We start from the raw sequence: 25119 nt of genomic DNA, 5'->3' as shown, positions 1-25119 counted from the left end.
AATGACATTTGTCCGGGGGTGGGGGGGGGGAGGAGAGGGGAGGCGCATTTGTGAAAATGCAAAGTTCCCCCAAGGTGCAGGATGCTGTGAAGCTCTGAAGACAGAAGGATCCGGAAGCGCAGCCTGGGGGAAAGGCTGTTTCTCTCTCTGTTCACACACATGCAAAGGACACTCGCCCCATGCCTGCAGCTGAGTCCCTGGGGGTGTCGGCGAGCCGGGTCCCCGGAGACGAGGCAGGCTGCTGAGCCAGGGCTGCCGAGACATCTGAGGACACAGGCGGCGTGACATGCGATCCACTGCAGCATCAAACTAAGAGCCCAGCGCTGGAAGGGGAGGAGGAGGGGTGGGGAGAAGCTGCGAAGCCAGCGCCGGGCTCGTATCCTGCCGGCTTCGCATCCTTCCCCGGCCCAGGTGGCGGGTGAGTGGAGATGTCACGGGAGGCGATTGTTTGCTGCAGGCTGGGTCAGCGTGGCGGATCGTGACCTAGGGGGAGAGCAGCTCTACCCGAAGCAGCCAGGAAGCAGCAGCCGCCACCAGTAACAGCAGAGAAACTTTGACAAAACTTCTGCAGATCCCACAGCCAGGTGCGGAGCGGAGAGGTGGAAGGACTAAACCCAGGCGAGGTGGCCCCACTCCCCACAGATCGCGAAAAGCCCAGGGGGGGAGGAGAAGACAGGGAGGCTGCTGTGCTTCCACCAGTTATGTTTTTGCAGTTGGAACCCACAGTGATTGAGGGAAGAAGGGAGAGCAAAGTTGAAACAGAAATCAGCGAAGTGGTGCAATAGAAAAGCTAAAATATCTCCTTGGGAACTGCTCATTTTATTCATTTCTCCTCCTATTTTATTTCTACATGCAAAGCCGGGGGAATGTGATGCGTGACAAAGACCTGTGATTTATTATTTAAACTATTACATAAAAAAACACCTAGCAACACCCATATCTCTGGCACCTACAGAAGCCTCCAAATCAGATGTGGCTGATTTAACATTTTCCACCGTTATTTTTTTTTTTAATTACAGTACTATTTTTCTTTCAAAGGGAAGTTATGAACAACTGCAAGTCCGGAAGTGAAAATCTACAGGGACTGTGACAAGAAGTATTTTTATTATTTATATAGATGTGTCTATCAGCATTCTGCGTTTTCATCCAAAGAATAAAGGGAAATGCCAGCTTTGCTGATGTTTCATGGTGAACAGATGGCATTCAAAAAGAGGAAGGACTAAATATCTCATCTTTAAAAAAGGAGATGATTATTTATTGAACTCAAGACTTTTTTTAATCCAAAGAATATATGAATGAAAGATTTCATCTGACATTATCTGGAGAATAAGAAAAGGCCCCTTGCTTCTAAAGTGCAGCTAAATCCATAGAAGCAGTAGTGATAATACTGAAATTCAAACAGAGACTTTATATGATGAATTTTCTATCCTATGGATATCATTTTTGAGATTACAAATCAGGAAGATCTATATTTGATCTAGCACCATATCATTTCAATGCCTAATCTTCCCCAGGATTGCTGGAGTGTCCTAGGAATTGCACTGGTGTTGTATGCCATGGGCTGTATTCAGAGTATTAGCTGCAAATCCAAAGTTTTCCGGGAAAGTATTTCAGTGATTGAAGTGAAAGCCTCCATCGATCCTGTTCCCACCAGCATCGACGAGTCATCCAGCGTGGTTCTGCGCTACCGGACCCCTCACTTTCGAGCCTCTGCCCAGGTCTTGGTACCACCTATCCCCAAGAAAGAGACCTGGATCGTGGGTTGGATTCAAGCATGTAGCCATATGGAGTTTTACAACCACTACGGGGAGCAGGGAATGTAAGTATTTCCAGAGAGAGAGAGAGAGAGAGAGTGTGTGTGTGTTCCAGTAGGGAAAGCAGGACTTGGCTGGTGAAGCACCATTTAGCACATTTGATTTAGCTTCTCTAATATTAGAACCGTGCACTTCTTTAAAAAAGAGATAAGGGCTTGATCTTGCCTCCTTAAAGGCAATGGGTGTTTTCCCATTGACACCCAGGGGAACAAAATCACGCCCTAAAACAGAAACGCTTGGTTGAGTAGCTATGCAAATGCAATACCATTTATACAGAGGGTAGCCCGAGTGTTCCAGCAACACTGTAAATCCTGAAAGCAGAAGTCACCCATGCCATGAGATTGCGGCTATGGTAGAAAACAAGGGTGTTGCTTTTCATATGATAAGGGAGTTCTTTCCATGCCAGCTCTTCGCCGATGCCTCCTTTTTAAAAAAAGGAAAGGGTGCTTTCTGACAAATCAGAATGCAAACAAATGCTGACACTTGCAGCGCTCTGCTGCTGTAAACAAGTTGGGTTGCTATTCCTGCAATGTGCTATCAGCAGGGCTGAGTGCTTGACATTACACCAGCCATGAATGTAAGGCAGCATTAGGGGGCTGAATTCTGTTTGCTTTGCTCATTGCAACAGGCTGCCTGCATGGGTGAGGCAAGCAGGATTTGGCTGCAAGAGTGATGGGTTAACCCTCTGCATCACCCTGGGGCTGCGGTTAAAAATGTACATCCCCATCCACACCGTCTAAGAACAGGAAGTGAAAAGAACAGGGGAAAAAACACCACACCTCTCCACCTCCAAATTGTGATGTAAGTGGAAATGCAACTCCATCTATATATATAAATATTACACACACACCCCCACACAGAATAGCAAGTGTGTGGCTCATGGGTAAAACTAGTCGAAGACTCATGGTGCAGCGGAAGTGGTTTGCCCAGCCAGCAGTACACGAGCCTGACGTTGGAACATAGCGTAGGCTAGGAGAGGCAGGTGGCTTGGTGACTGGACACAATGATGCTGCCCAGTCTCCAGCGGAAGATGGGATGAAAAGATCAGGCTTAAGCAACCTTCCTGCTTGCTAATTCAGCGAGCACCGCGTGAGGGAAATGCTTGCCTAGCTGGGGGAAAGGCCAACTACAAAATGAAAGGTGGGGAGGAGGGAAGAGAAGGGAGACAGAGGATAGAACCAGAGAGCAGATGAACCTAACACGTTGCCTTCCCAAAAGGTCCAACTGCCTCTCTGCTGTACTCCGCCTTCCAGCGCCTCTGCCCTCCAGGAGCACTGGAGGACCGAGAGAGGGCAAGCTTATCTATAGTATTTGCCCAGCCTAATGCCACGAGTTTGACATTTCAGGAGTGAAGTGAATATGTGCCTGACAGGCCTAGCGCCCCAGGGGAGCAGATTGCCAAGTTCCAGATTTCTGTCCCCATTTCCTTTCTCAGCTCATTGCTCAAGCAGAAAGCCCCCTTGCCAACACACTAGCAACAGCCAAATATTGATAGAGGTAGGTTGGATGGGGAAGGGGGTAAGATTTTACCGATTCTAAAGCGCACACAGTGGGCTGAGTCCTGGAAAGTTGGGCTCACTGTCTGCTCTTTAAAATGGGGTTCTGCAGGGTAGGGGCCAGTAACAAGAAATTAGGGCTGGTGGTTTCAAAGGTTTTCAAAGCTGAAACAAATCGGGTGCCTAACTCCCATAGCCTCATTTGACAATCTCAGCCTAGATGATCAGGTGCGAGGGAAAACACACAAAAATCCACTGGTGCATAAATATAGGTGGGTATTCAGTAAAACAAAACTAACAGGGCAGTTAGATTCTATACCCGACTCTGTCACTTACATGCGGAGAGCTGGAGCAAGTCACTGTGTCCGTGCCTCAGTTTCCCCATCTGTACATTGAGGATAATGATGTTGACCTTCCTTTCTAAAATGTTGTGATAGCCGTAGAATAGAAGTTCTGTATAAGAGCTAAGTATTATCAGAGCAGCTGGAATTAAGCTCAGCACATATACAGAGGAACAATGAACTATAATTCAGTAAACAGTGCAAATTTAGGGATGAAAATATCATTGTATGTGTGCAGAGAGGTGCTTTCCTCTGGGGTCAGCCATATTTAGCTGTTTTTGTACATTACGAAAACATGATTAAAAGTTTGTTGGCCTCTCCATGCCATTTCCCAGACCTGCCACATGATAAAGCTATAAAAAGGGCATTTGGGGAGAAAGACCTCTTAATGCCATTGCACGAAGAGGGATAGCTCAGTGGTTTGAGCATTAGCCTGCTAAACCCAGGGTTCTGAGCTCAATCCTTGAGGGGGCCATTTAGGATCTGGGGCAAAAATCTGGGGATTGGTCCCAGTCTGGGGTTGGACTAGATGACCTCCTGAAGTCCCTTCCAACCCCAATATTCTATGATTCTAAGAGCTTTTTACCAGTGGAAATCTGGTTGAAAGAATGGGCCAGATCATGAGCTGATGTACATCAGCAGAGTTCCATTGCTGGAGTTTTACAGCAGCGGAGAATTTGGCCCAAGGAAGTAGGAACACTCCCTCTTAAATAGGAACAACTGGATTTTTTAAAAATCACGGTTGCAACAGACCATTAAAACAGGCTCTAATAACTCTGAATACAAAAATTAATGTCCATGACCTGAATGAAGTCTGATGGCACAGGAAGGATTCAGGTTGAGAATGGGAGCCTCATCTTCACACCAGGCTTCGAAGCATTTTTGCTTTGACATTCTGCAGTTGTCGCTCAGTCACCTACACCCTGCCCATTGCCCTGAAGAAGGCAGGCATGGCAGGGGAACACAGACTGAGCTGTGCGTACCCCTCAGTACTAGATGGAGGAGAGATACAGAGGCAATCTGTCAAACACATGCTTGTTTAAAAGGATGGCTGCAGCTCAGGGATTAGGTGCCAAATTTTTAGGTTTTACACACACACACACACACACACACACACACGCTTTTGAAAAACCTAATGCTAAGAGAAATGTCATTGCTTAAAAAGTCACTGAATGCTTCCTTGGCCATGAAGATTCCCCCTGCAGTGTCATGAGCCAAAAGCAAACAGCAGAGCAATAGAGCACAAGGACTGCAAAGTGAAACTGCCTGCTGGTCCTATTCTGCTGTCCTTCTGCAAACAATTTGCACTGGTTATTAGGTTGCATTGACAGCCTGGTTCTGATACCGCTGCTTACCCGGAGTAGCACGTCCATGGAAGTGAATGGAACTATTTATCTGGAGCAAGGTGCTACTCAACTGGGGTGATCAGAATCAGGCAGTGAAAGCTTTGCTTAAGCAGGGAGGGGGAAGGTCAGACCCTACTTAAATTGTAAGCTCTTTGAGGCAGGGACCATGTCTTTGTACAGTGCCTAGCACAGTGTGGTCCATGACTGGGGCTCCTAGGTGCTATCATAATACAAATTATATAAAATTTACGTGAAATTAACCAGGTTAATTTCACTATCTCCATTGAGTAAAGTACAGGTACCAGCACAGATGGTGATAAGCAAAACACAGACTGATAAATAAATCAGACTTTTTGAGTCATCTGCGAAGGCTTTTTAAAATAAAATTATATATAGAGTTTTATCTCTACAATGTCCCTTAAAGTTTTAAAAGAGAGATGCCTTAAAGATTACATCTTCCAGGGCCTATAACAGAAATAGAATTAAACTGATCTCTGCTATAAAAACAAACCTATATGAAGAATAAACTTCCAAGACCCCAGGAGGAGAAATGTGACTGGAGACTAATCCACTAAAAGAACGGTGACATTTCTGGTGTGCAGCAAACCAACTCATCGAGGTTCCCCCAAAGTCTAAAAGTGGTAACAGCTCTGCTACTCTCACGTATGAATGTCCCCATTCCACTTTCTCATTCACTTCTTGTTCTTTACCAGGAGCCCTACTGAATGGCTTTGCAGTGCTGAAGTAGGTGAGGTAGAGGGTAAAAGCCAATTTATGAAGGAGTTCTATTGAACGTGGAGGATCAGGGGTATAAATCCATAGAAATCCAGTTCAGGATTATTCCCGCTTGTTGCTAACGGACAGCGCTGCCTCGGTCTGTTTCTGCCACCAGCACAGACTTTGTTAGCTGGTGATGTTGGTCACAATGAATCATGTGGAAGGACGGGTGGAAAGCCCAGGATGGCGCTGCATTGACCCCCGATAGGGCTTCCTCTTGGGCATCTGTGCAGAGCAAAGTCTAGATCTGATGCAAGCGCCCCCCTCTTATTATAAGAACAATATGCAAGGCCACAATGTCCTGTGACTAATTAAGGTCTGGCTTCAAGCACTGAGGTCCGAGGATGAGCTAGAACCCGAGTGTTTACTGATGGCACATTATGCTTGTCTGAAAAGGTTAACAATGCATCCATGTCATCCTGCTTGCTGCGGAAAGCTGGAGGTCACTTTGCTGTGTCTGCACACAAGGCTGCACTTTTGGCCTCATGTTATGCTGCAGGGGAACATCCAGAGGGATTGTATAAGCCGGGTCCCCTCTTTAGGGAATAGAAAGAAACATGCCCGAAAAGGAAATCGGGAGGGCTGGAAAATATGGCTTGACAGGCTACAGCCCGGGCACCATTGCTCCATGGAGATGTAGCTGAAAGAGTATTCATGTGTTAGTAAAGGCCCTATGGTAAGTTAAAGCAGGCCTTTCAGCTACCTAGTTTATGGTGATTCTGGACAACCGGGCAGCAGAGTAAAACACAAACTTGCCAGCATTACAAGCCGGAATCATTGATTTTGGAGCAGCTCCGCCTGAAATCAGATAGCCTTAGGAGTTCATACAGCTTCCCTGGTGTTGAAGAATTTACAGTGCAAGTTTCTGGGCTTTCCATGGCACGGTTTTAATCCCAGAGAGATCCGTTTGTAGCAATGGGGCATTCTGCAGCACCTCCTTCTGAGCATGTTAAAATAGCCGGTTGGGGAGAATTATTTGACTTCATATGGACAAGCCACACAATCAAAGGTCATGACCCCTCTTGGCAAGGGATCTTTGATAATAACAGCAGGCAAGGGGCAGGAACTCCAGGTTTTGTAGTTCATGAACTATGCTATTTAGTTTCCCTTTGCTCCAGTAACAGGATGACGACGAAGGCCTACTTCTTCCTCTCGCCAACATATGCGAGTAAATTTGAGGCTCATTGAAATCCTCAGGATTAGTCACACTTGCTAGAATTAGGCATAGAGCCATTGGGTGTTGTGTAAATTTCCTCCCCAAACCTCTCACCTGCTCTGCAGCATCCACTCCTAATCCCCCACCCCCAGCCCGAGTCACTCTATAAAGTTAAGCCAGTGCACTTCAGCCATATAGAACCCCTTGCCATTTGAGTCCTTAGCCTTCTCCCTAAACTCTGCAGATGCACCTCTTGACTGGCAGCACTCCTTACCGGTCTAATCCAGGGCCCAGCAGTCCTGACTTGCAACAACCTTTGCAGAGCTGCTTCTGACCAGAGGCTCTTACATAGTGGTTTTGAGATGCAGACAAAAGATCCATCAGGCACTAAGGTGGAACCAATTAATTTGTTTTCACAGTTTCAGAGGCATCCTCAGCCAGATAGTTTGTCCACCAGCCTGTGGCAAGGGTAGGACAAAACAGCTCAGGATTCAGTTACAAACCTCAAGCAGCGGGCTGAGCCCCGAACGAGATGTCCCAGTGTGGTGCGCCCACGTTTGTACTGCGCCTGCGTCTCAGCAGTGGGCACGTTGATAATGCACAGGAACGTGCAGGAAACTGTCATGCCTCGTCCCCGGGCCTCAGTCAAGCTGAGCATCAGCAACGAGTTGAACGGAAAGTAATCCTAAACCATCTGCTGAAAGGGAGAGAAAGGATTCCCATATGGTATTTCAGAGATCACACTTGATGAGACACTGCTGCAAGGGCTAAACCTGTTGCTATAGTACGTGACCTCCTATTCATCTTCCCTCGCGGGGAAGAGTTCACTGAAAAAATCCCTGGAGCTTTTCTTTTTCATCCCTTGTTGAGGGGCGTAGGGGAGGAGTGACTCCTAGCTGTTTAAGAGACACTCATATAATCAGTCTCCCCTGTGCCATAGGGGTTATGGCTAGAATCCACTCCGAGGTGTTTTTTTTTTGTTTTTTTTGTTTTTTTTTTTAAACACAGTTTTAGGTCAGAAGTGGCTCTCAGGCAAAGGACTCCCTCTGTCTGTTGGCAATATACTTGAAAGAACAAGAACTGCCGCAGACAGTATGTTAGCCAATAGGTTTGTAGCATATGACAAACCAAATCAGGCTATATACCCCTACAGCTTCTGATGACATCGCATGGCACTGAACTTACCAGGCTGGGGGCAGGATCCCAGGTTTCTGTGGCCAGGACGTTCAGAAGTGACTAATGATTTTTAGGGTCCCAACTTGAGACACCTTAAAGGGACCTGATTTCCAGGAAGTGCAAATCAGGCTCCTTGAAGGTGGGCACCCAAAGTTGCTAGTCACTTTTGAAGATCTTGACCCCAGATCTTAGCGCCCTATGCAGTTTCCTAAAATAATGCTTTGCACTTCATATTTTCCTTTTATGTTGCGTCTTCTATATTGCAACATCCCTGAGCACTGTACAGACAACAGCACTAGACATGCAGCCACCCAGTATACAGCATAACCACAAGTGCAAGGCCTTTAACCAAGGAGACCACGACAAACCTTGGATCGTATAAAATATCCCACAGCCTGGTTAGAGCCAAATGCTGCTAACTCGCGAAAGAGACATCTCATGGGGCTTTCCAAACATTAAACTCATTAGCCCTCAGAACTGCTTTGTGAGGTAGCTTCTATTGTTCCCACATTACAGATTAGGAAACTGAGGCAAAGAAAGGGTCAGTGGCTAGCCCAAAACCACACCGTGAGTCAATATCAAAACTTGGATTAGACTAGACTCTCCTGCTCCCAGTCCTGTGCTCAAAGCATGTTTCTCATTTACTCTAAGGGCTGTTTTAAGGTTGGGACATAAGACTTGTACTGAAGTGCAAGAAAATCCCCCCAAAACACAGTAATTATAGCGCCAGTAGGAATTCAGTGTGCACATGAGAACCAGCGTTGCCAGCCCAATTTGCAAAAGCAGGTCTCCAGAATGCAGCTTGGCCTTTGGGCTCACATCAGCATTTGTGGTCACTGGAGTCCGGGGTGTTTACTTTGCAAAATATCAGGCTCTCAGCTGAGCTCAGCTACCTCTGGCATCATGTTCCTCTGACCCACTAATCAGCTTCTCATAATGGGCTTGAAAAATCCAACTGGAAGGGTCAAAACTCCAGCATTTGACATTAAATGTGCAGGTCGGGCAGGAACATTTTTGTTCATCTCTTCAACAGAAAGAACTAGCCTTTCCCTTGGAGTCCTGTGATTACGTTTAAACTTGCAATCAAAGACCGACTGCAGCTGCTCTCCCCTCCCCCTCCTGGTTTAGAGGGCATTGAACCACATAGCCTTTGCTTTTGTGGTTACTGTGATGGCCTCCAAACCCTTGGGTCTGGCACTTTTGTCTAACGGTGACAGCAGGTGATGAGGAGTCAGAACTTCTAGGTGCTTTCCCCAGCTCTGCCACTAACATTTATCATTTGTATTTTGGTAGGTAGTGCCTGAGGCGCCAACCAAAATTGGACCCACCTTGTGCTAGGCACCACACAGGCAGGAGGCTCTCTGCTCTGAAGAGCTTACAGGCTAAATAGACAAAAGGTGGGAGGGGAAGTGACTTGTCCAAGCTCAGCCATGAGGTCAGCAGTAGAGTGGGGGGGGGAACAGAACCCGGGTCTCCTGAGTCCCACTTTAGGGGCACTAGCCACTGGACTGCACTCTCTCCCTGCTCTAACTTGCTGTGATGTTGGGTCAGGCATTTAGGGCCAGATTCTTAGATGCGTCGAGCACTCCCAGACCCTACTAATGTGAGTGGTCTCTAGGTGCTGAGCAACTTGCGGGGGAGGGGGAAAATCAGACCATTTACCTCTCTGTGCTTCAACGTCTGGAAAATGGATAAAACACACGGTAGGTGGGAAGGAGGCTACGGGGTTTATTAGCGTTTGGAAAATGCAGTGAGCGCCCTGGATTTAGAAATGCAAAGTATTATACGCAGATCCTCTATACGTTTGTCAATCCATAGATCACAAAACCCAGCACGCAGGCAAACCTCCAGCCAACGGTGTAATATTTTAAATGCCAGCGTTGCTTCTTTTGCAATAAGTTTTGAGATGTTTTAGCAGACTTGGCATATGAGGAAATGGGGTGATGGGGGATGGCTGAATTTCTGCCAACTCTTTGGGAATGATGGGGGGAGGGGCCAGAGCTTCCCTTGAGTGACATTTCCCCAGTGGAAAGCCCCTCCTACTCCTACGTTTGATCAGGACAGCAGAGCTGAGTCAGACTGCTCTGATGGGGGGGAGGGGAGGGGAGGAGAGCCTTTTGTATGCAGAACAGACACACTTCACTTTTTAATTTGCCAGTGGGGCCATTTACCTCCCTGCACTCTCCAGCTGCCTAATTAAGAACAATCTTCCCAGCTGTAACGTTTCCCCCCCCCCTCCTTGCAGGGAAGGCTGTTCTTTTGTAGCAGCCCGAGGGTCACTGGAACAACTTGCCTATTATTGGTTTGGTTGGGTTTTTAGCTGCACAGTCAAGTCTTGTGCTGTAAGAAAGTTGTCTTAGATTAAAGTGGAGGGACTGGGGAAGGGGGTAGAGGGAGAGGCTGGGCCTTATTTAATGTAATTTGTATTAAAGTAGTGTCCGGAGCCCCCGGTCAGTATCAGAACCCCATTGTTCTGGATGCTGTACAAGGCAATCCTTGCCCATGACTAGGGCCCTACCAAATTCCTGGCCGTGAAATCTTGTCTGTTGTGTACTTTTACCCCATAGTCTACAGATTTCACGTGCGAAACCAGCATTTCTCAAACAGGAGGTCCTGACCCAAAAGGGGGTTGCAAGGTTATTGTAAAGGGGTCATGGTATTGCCACCATTACGTCTTTGCTGCCTTCAGAACTAGGTGGCCGGAGAGGAGTGGCTGTTGGCCAGGTGCCCAGCTCTGAAGGCAGTGCCCTGCCACCAGCAGCGCAGAAGTAAGGGTGGCAATACCAAGACCCCCCTACAATAACCTTGCAATCCCGCCCCCCACAACACCCTTTTGGGTCAGGACCCCTACAGTTACCACACTGTGACATTTCAGATTTAAATATATGAAATCATGAAATTTATGATTTTTTAAATCCTATGACCGTGAAATTGAGCAAAATGGACCATGAATTTGGAGGGCCCTAGCCATGACTGGTATAGAGCAGGGGCAGACGGAGAGGACAGTGGCTTGTCCAGAATGTTGAACAATCGTGTGTGGTTAGAGACTGAATGAAGATAGGAAGGTCCCTGCTAAACACAAGTATTTATTTCAGGACTTAGCGAGTGGCAGGGCCCTCTGAAAGCCATTAGACTGCCGACCTCCTCTCCCCACCACTCAAGGCTGCTCCTCCTGTCCCATAGGATTGGGAGTCTGACTGCCAGCTTGGCAGCAGCCCTGCCTAGTTGGGAGACTTGGGTTTGACTCCTCCTCTTACTGAAAACCAGCAGGGGCCAGGAAACTGGAGGCAGCTTATTTGTCCTAGAGGCAAGGGAATGAGTAAGAGGCTGAGTAAGGAGCAGCACAAGACCGGTTGCAATAAAGGGTTTTTAAGGGACAGGAGAAAAAGAGAACTGGGGTGGGTCTCATGGCTCTGATAGTGATATACAGGGCCCTCTGTAGAAGTTTAGAAACACCAGTATATTTGAGAGCACGCCCAGTAGTTAAGTTGCAACCACACTGGTACCAAGCCTAGAGACTGAATTTCCAGTTCTGTTTGATACCAGGGCAGTGGTGTCCCCCAGCTCTAGGACTGGGCCTAGGCATTTGCAACCAGAAGGGATGAGCTCTCATCACAAAGTAACACTGGGAGCACAAATCCCGATAGAGGAAGATACAGGGGAGCTGCACTGAGAGCCACCCCCGCTCTCAGGCCGTACAATGAAAACCCAGCCCAGCGAGTCCCTGCGCTAATCAGTTTTCCGTGATTCCTTCTTGGTTGTGGCAGGTCGAGTTGGGAGCTCCCAGATCTGCAAGATGGCAAGATCCAGGCCATAAGCGACTCGGACGGCGTGAACTACCCCTGGTACGGCAACACCACAGAAACCTGCATGATCGTGGGACCCACCAGGAAGGAATCCAAGTTCAACATCAGTATGAATGATAACTTCTACCCAAGTGTCACATGGGCGGTGCCTGTGAGCGAGAGCAACGTGGCAAAACTCACGAGCATCCACCGGGATCAAAGCTTCACCACCTGGTTGGTTGCCACCAACACAGCCACCAGCGAGATGGTGATCCTGCAGACTATCAAGTGGCGTATGAGGCTGGGCATAGACGTGAATCCCAGCAGACCCTTGGGGCAGCGTGCAACGCTGCAGCAACCCTTTGCTCAAGAGCAGCCCCAGGTCCTTAGCAAGAATGAGCCAATACCACCCAGTGCCCTTGTGAAACCCAATGCCAATGATGCTCAGGTACTCATGTGGAGGCCAAAGGACGGGCCACCACTAGTGGTGATCCCTTCAAAATATCGGTAATAGCAACCTGGCATCCCGGCACCAGAAGGGAAGAAAATAACCCTGCACTTAGATACTTTTAGAATCTAAGCAAAATTGAGATGCACTTTTTATTCATTCAACAGAAATGCAACCATTCTACCTTCTCCCATTGGGACGGATCTCACTGTGCTGAAGCTAAAGAGGAGACCTTGACCAGGGTCTGTCTCATCACCTGATTCCCTAAGGGAGGAATCAGCAAACTAAACTTTATTTCTAGCCCTGTAACTTTCTTTTCTTCCTGACTTTAGTTATGGTTTGAACTTCAGTCTCATTAGCTCACCCAGATTGTCCAGAACAAAATAAGATTTTTATCGGGGATTTTATTATGTTTGGTGGGAGGAAAGGGATTTTTTTTTTTGTCCCCAGAATGAAACTCAAGTTCCTGGAGCTAAACGCTGACTATTTATTTATTATGCATTTTTTTTTAAATGATAAAAGGTTCTGAGTTGCAAACCTAAGTCATGCGGCCTTATGTAGACTTTGCTTTGCATTGCCAAACTTTTGCCTTAAAGCTGTGTTTGAAAGAAAATTTAATCTCACCAAGCAGAATCTCTTTTCTACAAGATTTTAGGGAGGGTCAGGGGAAGCGTTCTGGAGGAAGGGATAGATTGTCAGTGTATCAAGTGATGAGGAGGAAGGAATGATAATGGAAGAAACCAGATTAAAAAGAAAACCTTCCTGGTTTTAAACATGGAACAAGAAAGCATGGAAATAAACCCAGCTCAAACCCAGTTGTTTTGCTGTATGAGCAGAAATGGGACTAGTACTCACACAGTTGCAATGCAAGTAACAAGTTTGTTAGAGAAACGTCTGTGGACGAGAGCTGCCAGGCCCCTCACTGCTCGATAGAAGGGGTCATCCCAGCCTTGCATTGCTAAAGCCTTCTGAGCTGAGCCTCTTTTGGCATGAGAATACGGGACAATCCAGACAATGGTGGGAACGACTGGAGATGTGGTACTCAAAAAAACACAAATCAGGGGAATTAGTTCCATCTTGCTTGCCCTGAGGAGATGACTTTCTCCTTCCAAACGAGCCCACTATTATTTCCCCCTAGGCTATCGTGACTGGTGGGTCACACGCAAACTGTAATATATGTGGGGTCAAATTCTGCCATCGGTTACTCCCATGAAACCCCAATGAACTCATAACAGGTGGGGTGAGAGGAGCAAGATACAGCAGAACCCATCTAAAATCACTGGGGCTGCATGGGTGTAAATGAGGGCAGCTGTTGTCTCTGACCCAGGAAGAATTATACCTGTGAAAATAATATGCACCCTTCCTATTAACAGTGAAAACAAAAAAAAGTCTCCTCTTACTATAGCTTTAGTGCTCACCTGGGCTGATGGAGAAGCAGCCTTATGGTCCCACCGGATTCAGATAGCTTTCAGTGATAAGGGTTGTGGGTGATGACATAGCTGCAGAGATATGGTGGAAGCATACATGTGTAAGCAGGCGACCCCTAAGAAGATGAAAATAATGCAAAATCTGCATCCTGCAGGGAGGATGCTCCGGGAAGTCATGTCTGTTTGGAACATAAGTCAGGGCCCTAAGAAATCATTTGGTGGATCTCCTAGGTGGCCTCAGAGACACCACCAGTATTTCTCCAAAGACAGGAAGCATGAAAAGGAGGCAGCTCGACTGAGATGTGTAGCTGAGGAGAGTTTAGAAATGGAGGAACTTGTATGGTGGAGGCAGTGTGGGCTGGAGGACAGGGCAGGGGCTGGGAGGAGAAGACCTACCTTCTGTTTTCAGCTCTTCTTGTATGGCCTCAGGTAAGTCTCTGACTCTCCACTGCACCTGTAAAATGAGGATAGTGACACTTCCCCTTCCCGAGGAATTGCTTAGGGACTAGGAGTGCTCACATGTTCTGTACCTGGCTGGTCCCTGCTCAGCTGGTCTCACCGGGACTCCACAAGACTCCCATCTGGATCTGCCATTTTCCACGCTATGCTCCAAGCAGCTCTGTCTCTCCCCCACACTCATCGGCTAGCTGCTAGCATTGCAGCCAGCCTCCATGCACACTCTTTAAAGAGTTCACCAGCAAGACAGCCTTACGATATACCAGGACCCTCCCTACTTTGTGTCCAACCCCTTTATTTTGGCAGCATGCTCAAATGCAACCCTCCCGCTCAGGGACCAGAAGCCTCAATGCCTGCTTCCAAGCCCCAGCATCCCACATGACAGCACCTATAGTCATCCTTCATGTCACCAGACTCAGTTGATTCCCAACAGCAGCAGTGTTCATGGGCATTCCGGGAGAGACTGCTTCAGATGGGATTTGTCCACAGATGCCTGCACTCTTCCCAACAGGCAGATATCTGACGCAGGGAGCCAGTCATTAGATGCAGTTTGCCAACCAACGGCCAAAGAAGGCTTAAACCCAGGCCTTAGATCTAGAGAGGATGATGATTCAAGCTTGAGAGACCTTGTGGTGTGCGTGGTGACTGCCTCCATCATTCTTAAGTTCCCCTTTCTTATGTCTAATCAGCTCCCAGCTATAGCTTGACTTGTACAGACCCTTGAGACTTATCCATATTCTCTCCCGGGCAATACCACGCAATAGCAAATCACTGAATACGGCAAAACCTCTTCCTGGTGCGTCCGGACTGGTGATAGTTGGGATGGGCCCAAGTGGTGAAGCTTGCATCCATTTCTCAGCAGCCCCAAAGTTTAGTGTGTGCACGTTGGGGAAGGAAGGGGGAGGTGTTTTTCAGGCCTGGCATTATTTTGAGCCTTTTTCTGAAGTGCTGAGTATTTGCAGCTACTTTTGACTTCAGTACAGGTTGTGGGTTCTCAGCACCTCTGGCACAAAAAATCAGAACACTCCTTCATAAAGCTAGTTAAGACAGTGGGTTCTGAGGAAAGATTTCTTCTCCTGCTCATCCGAAATCACATTCAGGGAATCCTCAGGCCATATTCCATTTAGCGTGGCATTAGGCTTAGTCTCTGGGTACATGAAACAAGCCAGATTCCTACTGCCTATCTTGCTGGATTGGATACACCCCTGCAATTTGACATTAACCTCCTTGCTAAGACTTTCCTGCTGCACTGAGTAGACCTGGCTGGGCAGTAAATGTGAGAATGAAGGTTCATGTCAGGGGTCAGTTTTGCATAGCCTTTGCAAGGCCTTTAACTCCCACTCCATCCCAAGAATGCCTCTCCTGTTTCCTTGTTGGAAACATCCCTCCCTCCTCCCTTTGTGCTGTCAGATGCTGGTGTAGAAAAAGGACACTGCCTTTTTAAGACTTCATGCTTTGTGATTAAATAAGTGATGTTTTTCCAATGCTGCTCCATTACGAAAACTGCTGAGGACAGATTGAGCCAACACAAAAGGGGTGGCGGCTGGAAATGAAAAGTGCTATGCACACCACTATTTATATGGCTGGTTAATAACGCAATAGCCATATATTTAGAATTGCTGTGCATAGCACTTAGCCTCTCCTTTGGTACTTGAATCTTCAGGGCACCAGCTCATGCACTGAGTGGCTGTGATCAGCAGCGGTAAATACAGCTACCTCTCTATTAGGGTAGCCAAGCAATTGATGGGATTGTACGAGGGACGTGTCCTGAAGGAAGTGCAGAGCTAAAGCTGGGTATTGCTGGAAACATGAGCTATTGCACCTCTGGGTACAGATCTAGTGCGCAACGTGAGTGTGGTAGCTCCGGTGATCCCATCTTACTCCTCTCATGATGGGCAGTTCTCTATGGCTCCAAGCTAGTGCATGAGCTGAAATGTGCCAGTCTCTGCTCAGGAAGAACTGGGTCAGTCTCTGCTGCATGTCAGGAGAGAGAGGATGGGCAGAGATGCGGAGGGACCAGGATGGAAACAGCAAGGGGTCCCTCATGTTAACTTCCATCTCCTGCACACTGAAAGGAGGCAGGACTTCATGGCTTCTTGTTCACTAGCAAACCACGTGAGCGATGGCACATGGATTCCATTCCTGGCTTTCATTATGTTTATATGTACCAGCTAGCATGGCAAGAAGCAGCAGAGAGCCTGCAATGAGCTCAGAGAAAGGCAGTTGGATTAGGATGGTGCTTTGGCCGGGGGAGAGAAGGGTTACCTTAGACTCCGTAGCAGAGGTTCCTCTCTAGCATTCTGCCCACATTCATGCTGCAGCAATATGAACCGTCCTTGGGGTCTTGCAGAGATACTGTGAAAACATAATGAAGATGTACCAAGTCTGGACACTTAACAGAAATGTAAAAACAAAACCCTGCTTTTATAATGGAGAGAAATAAAGTGGAATTTTCAAACAAGTCTGCCGGAGTGGTTAGGGGTGGGGTTTGGATTTTTTTTTTTTTTTAAGGTAAAGATTACATGGTGTTTGCATTCATGCTCAGATCTCCACATTAAACAAACACTCTGCTTGCAGTGTATGTGCTGTTTTTGTGTGCATTTCCACAATGCGTGGAGGTACTGCTTAAAAACACAGGGGAGCTTTCCACCTTCCCCTAACCACCATCTGGGCTGATATGTGCCCTGTGATAAAACTGCCAGGCTAACCTAGCCTGGAGCACCCATCAGGGTAGACACCAGTTGAGCTTCTGTACAATTTGGTTACCTGATGTGGTTTTCACTGCCAAGCACTCAGGGCCATTCTATAGCGGCAGGTGAGCAGCTGCCTTGGGTACCAACTTGCAGGGGTTACCATGCAGCTGTGCTGATTGGCTGGATTTGGTTTTGGGTTTTTTTGGCATGGCGCTTCGATGCAGGAGGGCGGTGGCTGAAAAATGCCTACGGCCACTCCTGCAAGCAGAACTTTGTAGACCTTTGCGGGACTTCAGGATATAATTTTAGAACCACTGGTCTATAGGAATAACTTCAACCTACCCCCCCTTCCATCTGTCTCCATAACTCCCCCCTCCCCCACCCCCAACTCTTGCCATTGTTAAGATTCACGTCACTTTTCAAGAAGAAAGGCAGCACCTAATCCAACAGGAAAGTGTCCGAGGAGAAGGTAGGGACCTGGGCTTTAGGCCAACAGCTCTAAGCTAATAGATTAATCAATAGGACCTCTCGTGGCATTGCCTAGGTCTCAACTGCAACTTCCTCTTGACATTCAGCTAGCCGCACTGTGGGTTCCCCATCCTCCTCAGGAAATACGTCTTTGCATCTAGTTTTGGATCGTCATTTCCCCTTTTGCAGAACCACTGCTGCCAGATCACTCACTGCTGCCAAAGGTGCGAGGCCAGGCAGGGACTTCTCAGCAAGGAGTCTGAGAAAGGCCCAACCTGTTCTATGCAAGAGGTTCCACCCTGCAGTGCTGGCTAGTTCCTGGCAGATCAAGGACACCTGTTCTTGTGCAGACTGTCTGTCTTTCTGTAACTGCAGCAAGGCAGTTTGGTGGCTTGCCCAGCACATGCCCATGAAAAAGGGCACAAAGGGACTGCTTCTGCTGTGTAGATGTGGGTGCACATGTGCTCTTTATTTTGTCCACCAGTTAGGCCTGATTTCCAAGATACCAATTTTGGTTGCTTGATTTCTGCTCTGCTTGTTTACCAGTCATAATCGTAACAGTCCTTGGGTGGTATCAGTTGAGCCTGTTTAAATTAATTCAGTCTGTTTGTCTTCTCACAGCTTTCCTTAATCAGTGATATAGAGAGTTCATTGTGACCATTCATGAACCTCTGCCCACTTTTCAGCAGTTGAGCTTATGACTATGGCAAATTTGTAGATTGCATTACCACAGCAACCCCCTTCTGTGCCCAACCCACAGAGGATGAGAGTCTAGTAAGGCCCCCAGCTACCAAGCCGGACGTTTTAGCTCAAACTGGAGACACCCCTGTCATTAGGTCTAGAGTTACCTAGTGCTAACCCCTAAATCCCCATGGCATCCTAAAAAATAGGTACCAATGACACAGGGAAGGGTAGGAGAGACTTCCTGGAAGCCAAATTTAGGCTACTAGGAAAGAGACTGAAATCCAGGACCTCTATGGTGGCAGTCTCAGAAATGCTTCCAGTTCCATGCACAGGACCAGGTAGGCAGGCAGGCAGAGCTTCAGAGTCTCAATGCATGGATAAGACAGTGGTGTAGGGAGGAGGAAACTTTTGGGATAGGGGGAGCCTATATAGGAAGGATGGGCTCCACCTAAACCAAAGTGGATCCAGACTGCTGGCTCTTAACATTAAAAAGGTTGCAGAGCAGTTTTTAAACTAAGATGGAGAAAGCCAGTTGCTGCAGAGGAGCATGTGGATTGGACAGAAACTTCTCTTAGAGGAGAGAGTCTATTGATAGAGATTCTCTAGGTTTTAGTCAGGAGGAGAGGATGGAAGAGGATAGAAGAGGATAAAGTATGGGCCAGATCAGATGAGAAACATTCACATAAAAAAAGAATCCGACACATCAGAAAAGGGCAGACAAACAGTGACAAGTTTTTAAAGTGCTTGTACACAAATGCTAGAAATCTAAATAATAAGATAGGTGAACCAGAGTGCCTTGTGTTAAAGGAGGATATTGATATAATAGGCATCACAGAAACCTGGTGGAGTGGGGACAATCAATAGGACACAATCATTCCAGGGTACAAACTATATCGGAAAGACAGACTTGGTCATGTGGGGGGCGGGGAGACCTATATGTGGAAGAAAATGTAGAATCAAATGAAGTAAAAATGAATCCACATCTTCCATAGAATCCCTATGGATAGTAATTCCATGCTCTAATCAGAATATAAAACAGTAGGGATCTATTATTGACCACCTGACCAGGACAGGGATAGTGACGATGAAATGCTAAGGGAGATTAGAGAGGCTATCAAAATAAAGAACTCAATAATAGTGGGGGATTTCAATTATCCCCATATTGACTGAGTACATGTCACCTCAGGACGAAATTCAGACAAACTTTCTTGATACTTTAAATGTCTGCTTCTTGGAGCAGCTGGTACAGGAACCCACAATGGGAGAGGCAAGTCTCCATTTAGTCCTGAGTGGAGCGCAGGATCTGGTCCAAGAGGTAACTATAACAGGACCGCTTGGAAATAGTGACTAAATATAACATTTAACATTCCAGGGGTGGGAAGAACACCTCAACAGCCCAACACTGTGGCATTTAATTTCAGAAAGGGGAACTATGCAAAAATGAGGTGGTTAGTTAAACAAATTAAAAGGTACAGTGACTAGAGTGAAATCTCTGCAAGCTGCATGGACACTTTTCAAAGACACCATAATAGAGGCCCAAGTTAAATGTATACCCCAAATTAAAAAACACAGTAAAAGAACTTAAAAAAAAGCCACCGTGGCTTAACCACCATGTAAAAGAAGCAGTGAGATAAAAAGGTATCTTTTAAAAAGTGGAAGTCAAATCCTAGTGAGGTAAATCGAAAGGAGCATAAACAATGCCAAATTAAGTGTAATAAGAAAAGCCAAAAAGGAGTTTGAAGAACAGCTAGCCAAAAACTCAAAAAGGTAATAAAATGTTTTTTAAGTAAATCAGAAGCAGGAAGCCTGCTAAACACCCAGTGGGGCCCCTGGACGATCGAGATACAAAAGGAGCGCTTAAAGACGATAAAGTCATTGTGGAGAAACTAAATGAATTCTTTGCTTCAGTTTTCACGGCTGAGGATGTTCGGGAGATTCCCAAACCTGAGCTGTCCTTTGTAGGTGACAAATCTGAGGAACTGTCACAGATTGAAGTGTCGCTAGAAGAGGTTTTGGAATTGATTGATAAACTTAACAGTAACAAGTCACCGGGACCAGATGGCATTCACCCAAGAGTTCTGAAAGAACTCAAATGTGAACTTGCGGAACTATTAACTATGGTTTGTAACCTGTCCTTTAAATCAGCTTCTGTACCCAATGACTGGAAGATAGCTAATGTAGTGCCAATATTTAAAAGGGCTCGAGGTGATCCTGGCAATTACAGACCGGTAAGTCTAACGTCAGTACCGGGCAAATTAGCTGAAAAAGTAGTAAAGAATAAAATTGTCAGACACATAGAAGAACATAAATTGTTGGGCAAAAGTCAACATGGTTTCTGTAAAGGCAAATCATGTCTTACTAATCTATTAGAGTTCTTTGAAGGGGTCAACAAACATGTGGTCAAGGGGGATCCAGTGGACATAGTGTACTTAGATTTCCAGAAAGCCTTTGACTCATCAAAGGTTCTTACGTAAATTAAGTCGTCATGGGATAAAAGAGGGAAGATCCTTTCATGGATTGAGAACTGGTTAAAAGACAGGGAACAAAGGGTAGGAATAAATGGTAAATTTTCAGAATGGACAGAGGTAACTAGTGATGTTCCCCAAGGATCAGTCCTAGGACCAATCCTATTCAACTTATTCATAAATGATCTGGAGAAAGGGGTAAACAGTGAAGTGGCAAAATTTGCAGATGATACTAAACTGTTCAATATAGTTAAGACCAAAGCAGACTGTGAAGAACTTGAAAAAGATCTCACAAAACTAAGTGATTGGGCAACAAAATGGCAAATTAAATTTAATGTGGATAAATGTAAAGTAATGCACATTGGAAAAAATAACCCCAGCTATAGATACAATACAATGGGGGCTAATTTAGCTACAACTAATCAGAAAAGAGATCTTGGAGTCATTGTGGATAGTTCTCTGAAGATGTCCATGTAGTGTGCAGCAGCAGTCAGTCAAAAAAACAAACAGGATGTTAGGAATAATTAAAAAGGGGATAGAGAATAAGACTGAGAATATCTTATTGCCCTTATATAAATCCATGGGATGCCCACATCTTGAATACTGCATACAGATGTGGTCGTCTCATCTCAAAAAAGAAGTACTGGCATTAGAAAAGGTTCAGAGAAAGGCAACTAAAATGATTAGGGGTTTGGAACGGGTCCCATATGAGGAGAGATTAAAGAGGCTAGGACTTTTCAGCTTGGAAAAGAGGAGACTAAGGGGAGATATGATAGAGGTCTATAAAATCATGAGTAGTGCGGAGAAAGTGAATAAGGAAAAGTTACTTACTTGTTCCCATAATATAAGAACTAGGGGCAGCAGGTTTAAAACAAATAAAGGAAGTTCTTCTTCACACAGTGCAGAGTCAACCCGTGGAACTCCTTGCCTGAGGAGGTTGTGAAGGCTAGGACTATAACAGGGTTTAAAAGAGAACTAGATAAATTCCTGGAGGTTAAGTCCATTAATGGCTATTAGCCAGGATGGGTAAGAATGGTGTCCCTAGCCTCTGTTTGTCAGAGAGTGGAGATGGATGGCAGGAGAGAGATGACTTGATCATTACCTGTTAGGTTCACTCCCTCTGGGACACCTGGCATTGGTCATTGTCAGCAGACAGGATACTGGGCTGGATGGACCTTTGGTCTGACCCAGTATGGCCGTTCTTATGGCAGCAGACACATGTGGCACCAGGACAAAGAGACCAGGCCTTCAGTTCTAAACCCTCTATCCTCAAACACCCTGCTTCTCTCCCTGAGCTCCTTTAGCAATCAGCATAGCAAGCACCTTTATACTCTACACTGCAGCCAACTGTTTGAGGGCCAAAGCATCTCTCACACTATTACAAGGCCGTGTGCAATGTATGCACCATGTATTTGTGTACAGGAAGCTACTGGCTGTATGGACATGTACCCGTGACTGAGCGTGAGTATCATGATGTTGAACAAGCATGTAGGTAAAAGCATAACATGAATGCGAGGACACATGAGTATGCAGCTGGGGAGGAGATGGGGGATAAAGTATTTTGTAGGCTGTGGCTTAGTGACAGGAATTTGCAAGGATGGAGACTGAACAGAAGAGAAGACAGGCTCCAAGTGGGATTCATTTCCACAGTGGAAACTCTCCAGCCTTCCATGTTGATAACTGGTTAAATTTAGATGTCCCAGGGGGTTTTTTTGGGCATGGGGTGGGGGAGGGGAGAAGGGGGAAGATACCAGTCTATTCACAGCTGCTTTGGGCTACACACTTAAGGAGGTGAAAGGCTCCAGTCACTTGCTGTATGTATAGAAGAGTCCAGATATTTCCCTAGGAGAACTGGGGAAAAAGAGCAGCAGAGGCAGCTGTAGCATTCATTGCTGAACGCCTAAATCCCCCTGACATCTTAAAAAAAGGCCCCTCTTTTTTCATTGCCAAGGTTGAGAAGCCCAGCAGAACAAAAAAAAAAAATCCATCACAGCCCACCAAGATCAGACGGGATCCTCTGGTTATAGAAGTAGTCAGGGGGTCAGGTGGTAGGGGTGTGTGACTAGAAGCCATGTGAAAAGGGAGGCAAAGCTATGCCAGGACTCCCCCGTCACTGGGCTAAATGAAAATGCAAGTCAGAGGAATGAAAAGGAATGACGATCGCAAGGCTGGACGTGTCATTTACATCAAAGGCTGCAGGGTCACCTTTAGCAATTGATGTCAGGAGTCGGCAGGTCCCTCGAGCATTTTAGAGCCCTGGCTGGTGCTGGAGGAATGTGTAGCAGCCTCATCCAACTCATAGGTTCCAGCTCTCACCAAACACTTATTTCCCTGTGAGGTCACCAGTAACAACAGTGCTCCAGGCCAGAGCAGCTCTTACTCTCGTTCACGTGGCCAGACATGCTGTCAGGGAAAGCAGAATTGCAGTCCAGTCACTGGTTACAGAAGACTGCATGGGGATTGGCCATGCAGCCAGACACCTGCACCATAAACTGAACTAACCATAGGCTCTCTGTGCAGTGCCTCCACTCTAAGAACAGGGACACTTCCCCTCCTCGCAGCCCATGGGGGCAGGGGGCATTGAAGGTGGTGAGCCTAGTTTCTGTTCTTCACCACTTTGGTTCGTAATTTCATGGCCCCTTTTTTTAAGCAGAATAATGCCTCAGATTTTATTACTTTTCAGTTGTTAGCGGAAGTCTCCTATTTATCTCCACGGCGCTGCTCAGAACCATTTTCAGTAACCTTCCATCTGCTGTCACAGCTGGGCTTTGTCTTCTGCTGTCTTGCACCGTGGTGACCTCTGACGTGCAGCAGCTGCAGATGTTGCTTTTACTTTCCAATGTTGTTATGTTTTAAAACAAACGCTTTTCCATAAAGTTCAGAGATGGTTTGCAGAATCCAGAAACATCTTAAATTCAGAGTGCTGTGTGTTCTGTGCACTTAACTAAAAAAAAGTGGCATAACTGTTCTAATTTTCCCACCCGACTCTCCCATGCTAAACCTTGGTGCATCACCTTTAAAATAGAGCCAGTTTTTTATGGGGAAGTAATAACTGGAGCCCTTTGGCTTCCTGCAACAATACTAAAAAAAACCCAACCAACCAACCTGACCCCCAAACACCTCTCCTCAGGTCTTAGATTATGGCACAGTCTGAATTCTGTCAGATCTGAACCTCAAGCAATTTATAGTTTTGGGGTAATTCATGCCCATCCCCACAAAAATCAACCCAGGGTTTATTCTTTGATTTTGGAGGTTTCAGACTCATTTACAGCCAAAATACTTGGAAGTCCAAACCTCCCCCCACCTGCAAATAAAACCAGAGAATGAGGTCTGGTTGGATTTGCCTTAGGAAAGGCTCTGACTTACCACTGAAGGGTGCATACCACTGCGGTCCTTGTTAAGCAGTGGAGCCCGCAACAAGAGGGACTATCTTTTGATAAGTGGCCTATGTTAAATCCATGCAACACTGCTCTGTGGTTCTGGGTCTGCAGCTAGAGTTGATGTGCATGTGGTAGGTATAACCAAGGAAGGTAGGTGGTTCACCCCTTCTCCAACCCTTGGTGGCTTTCATGCCTGTCCCATGCCTAGCATCCCCCCTCTTGCTCAGATTCTGCCGGTAGAGGAATGTAGTTGTAAGTGGCCTTGTTATTTAGCTTTAGCAATTAGCAGAGCTGCCCGATCAAAAGATTCCTCTTTGCTGAAGGGCTTTACTTTTCATTCAGGAACCATTTGGAGCTCAGGAAAAACAACAGACCCAACGCTGGCACCAAGCATGGATGGATGCTTGTATCATCTTCTCAGACACCAGCCATGTACTGCCAGCAGAAGGCATGGGGCAGTAGCTTCACACAGGAGGCATTATACAGCCATGGCCTGAATGGTGCAGAGGTTTAATCAGCCTTCTGGGAACTCAAATGCAAATTGACCTTTGCTCATGATTAGAAAGGAGCTGATATTGGAAGTGACCCAGGACTGGAATGGCAGGCGGGATAGAATACTGTCAGTAAGGAAGTGTGTTGGTAGAGGTCTAGAACTGGAATAAGAGGTTAACCTAAAGGTGATTGGGATCTGGTATGAGAAAAGCAGGGGGCCCACTGACCTGAGACACACTGACTGACCTGTTTGTGGAAGTTTACACCGTTTCTCTATGGAATTTGCTAGGCCTGGCTCCAGGAGGGTTATTGGTCCCTTATCTCCTTGATAACTAAAATCAAAAAACAAAACTCCGAATAAAACCGTGCACAGGGCCTGAGCGCACCCAGAACAAGCTCTCAATCTTTTCCCACGTTGCTGCAAATACTATTTGGTATCCAAATCTGAGTCCATGACAACACCCCGGGACAGGTTTTCAAAGCTGCTCCAGCATCCACACTCAGGGACAGATTTTCAAGAGACCCATTGAGTGCTGAGCACTTGAAAACCTGGCCCTACAGCTACAAGAGCAGAACAAAGTTATTACTTAAGGCTCTAACTCAGTATTTCTCTCCTGTCTCCCTGGCACTACCCTCCCTGACATACTGGTTGACTCTCTCCAGCTGCCTGGTTTAGGATAAAACAAGTTCTGAGAAAAACAAAGTAGGGCAGAGC

The 25119-nt window shown here is 46.5% G+C and overlaps 2 protein-coding genes across 3 annotated transcripts in view; one reads left to right on the top strand and one right to left on the bottom strand.

Moving 5' to 3' along the window:
• The window catches only part of PLPP7 (phospholipid phosphatase 7 (inactive)), a 52595-nt gene extending 27751 nt beyond the window's left edge, over positions 1–24844 (bottom strand). Inside the window, exons 1-5 of one of the 2 annotated variants that reach the window (XM_044993063.1) lie at positions 24651–24844; positions 16488–16577; positions 14163–14220; positions 13758–13838; positions 7434–7624 (exon numbers count right to left, since the gene is read on the bottom strand). The gene's annotated coding sequence lies outside the window, so the exon portion shown is untranslated. Of the gene's footprint in view, positions 1–7433; positions 7625–13757; positions 13839–14162; positions 14221–16487; positions 16581–24650 lie in introns of those variants that run through there. The other variant, XM_044993065.1, reaches the window with a different exon arrangement.
• On the top strand, positions 63–16494 carry FAM78A (family with sequence similarity 78 member A). The gene is made up of 3 exons (XM_044993070.1): positions 63–584; positions 1039–1819; positions 11874–16494. The coding sequence occupies exons 2-3, from the start codon at positions 1497–1499 to the stop codon at positions 12400–12402; spliced, it is 852 nt and encodes a 283-aa protein (XP_044849005.1). The 5' UTR covers positions 63–584; positions 1039–1496; the 3' UTR covers positions 12403–16494.
• Positions 24845–25119: the final 275 nt, after the last annotated feature.

The sequence above is a fragment of the Mauremys mutica genome, chromosome 18, assembly GCF_020497125.1.
Source record: "Mauremys mutica isolate MM-2020 ecotype Southern chromosome 18, ASM2049712v1, whole genome shotgun sequence".
NCBI lineage: Eukaryota > Metazoa > Chordata > Testudines > Geoemydidae > Mauremys > Mauremys mutica.
The sequence above is the reverse complement of the archived record's forward strand: the minus strand, read 5'-3'. Positions and strand labels throughout refer to the sequence as shown.

Coding starts and splice junctions, on each gene's coding strand:
- FAM78A (XM_044993070.1), top strand. CDS start 1,497: ATGCCTAATCTTCCCCAGGATTGCTGGAGTGTCCTAGGAATTGCACTG. Junction 1,820..11,873: donor CACTACGGGGAGCAGGGAAT/GTAAGTATTTCC, acceptor TGGTTGTGGCAG/GTCGAGTTGGGAGCTCCCAG.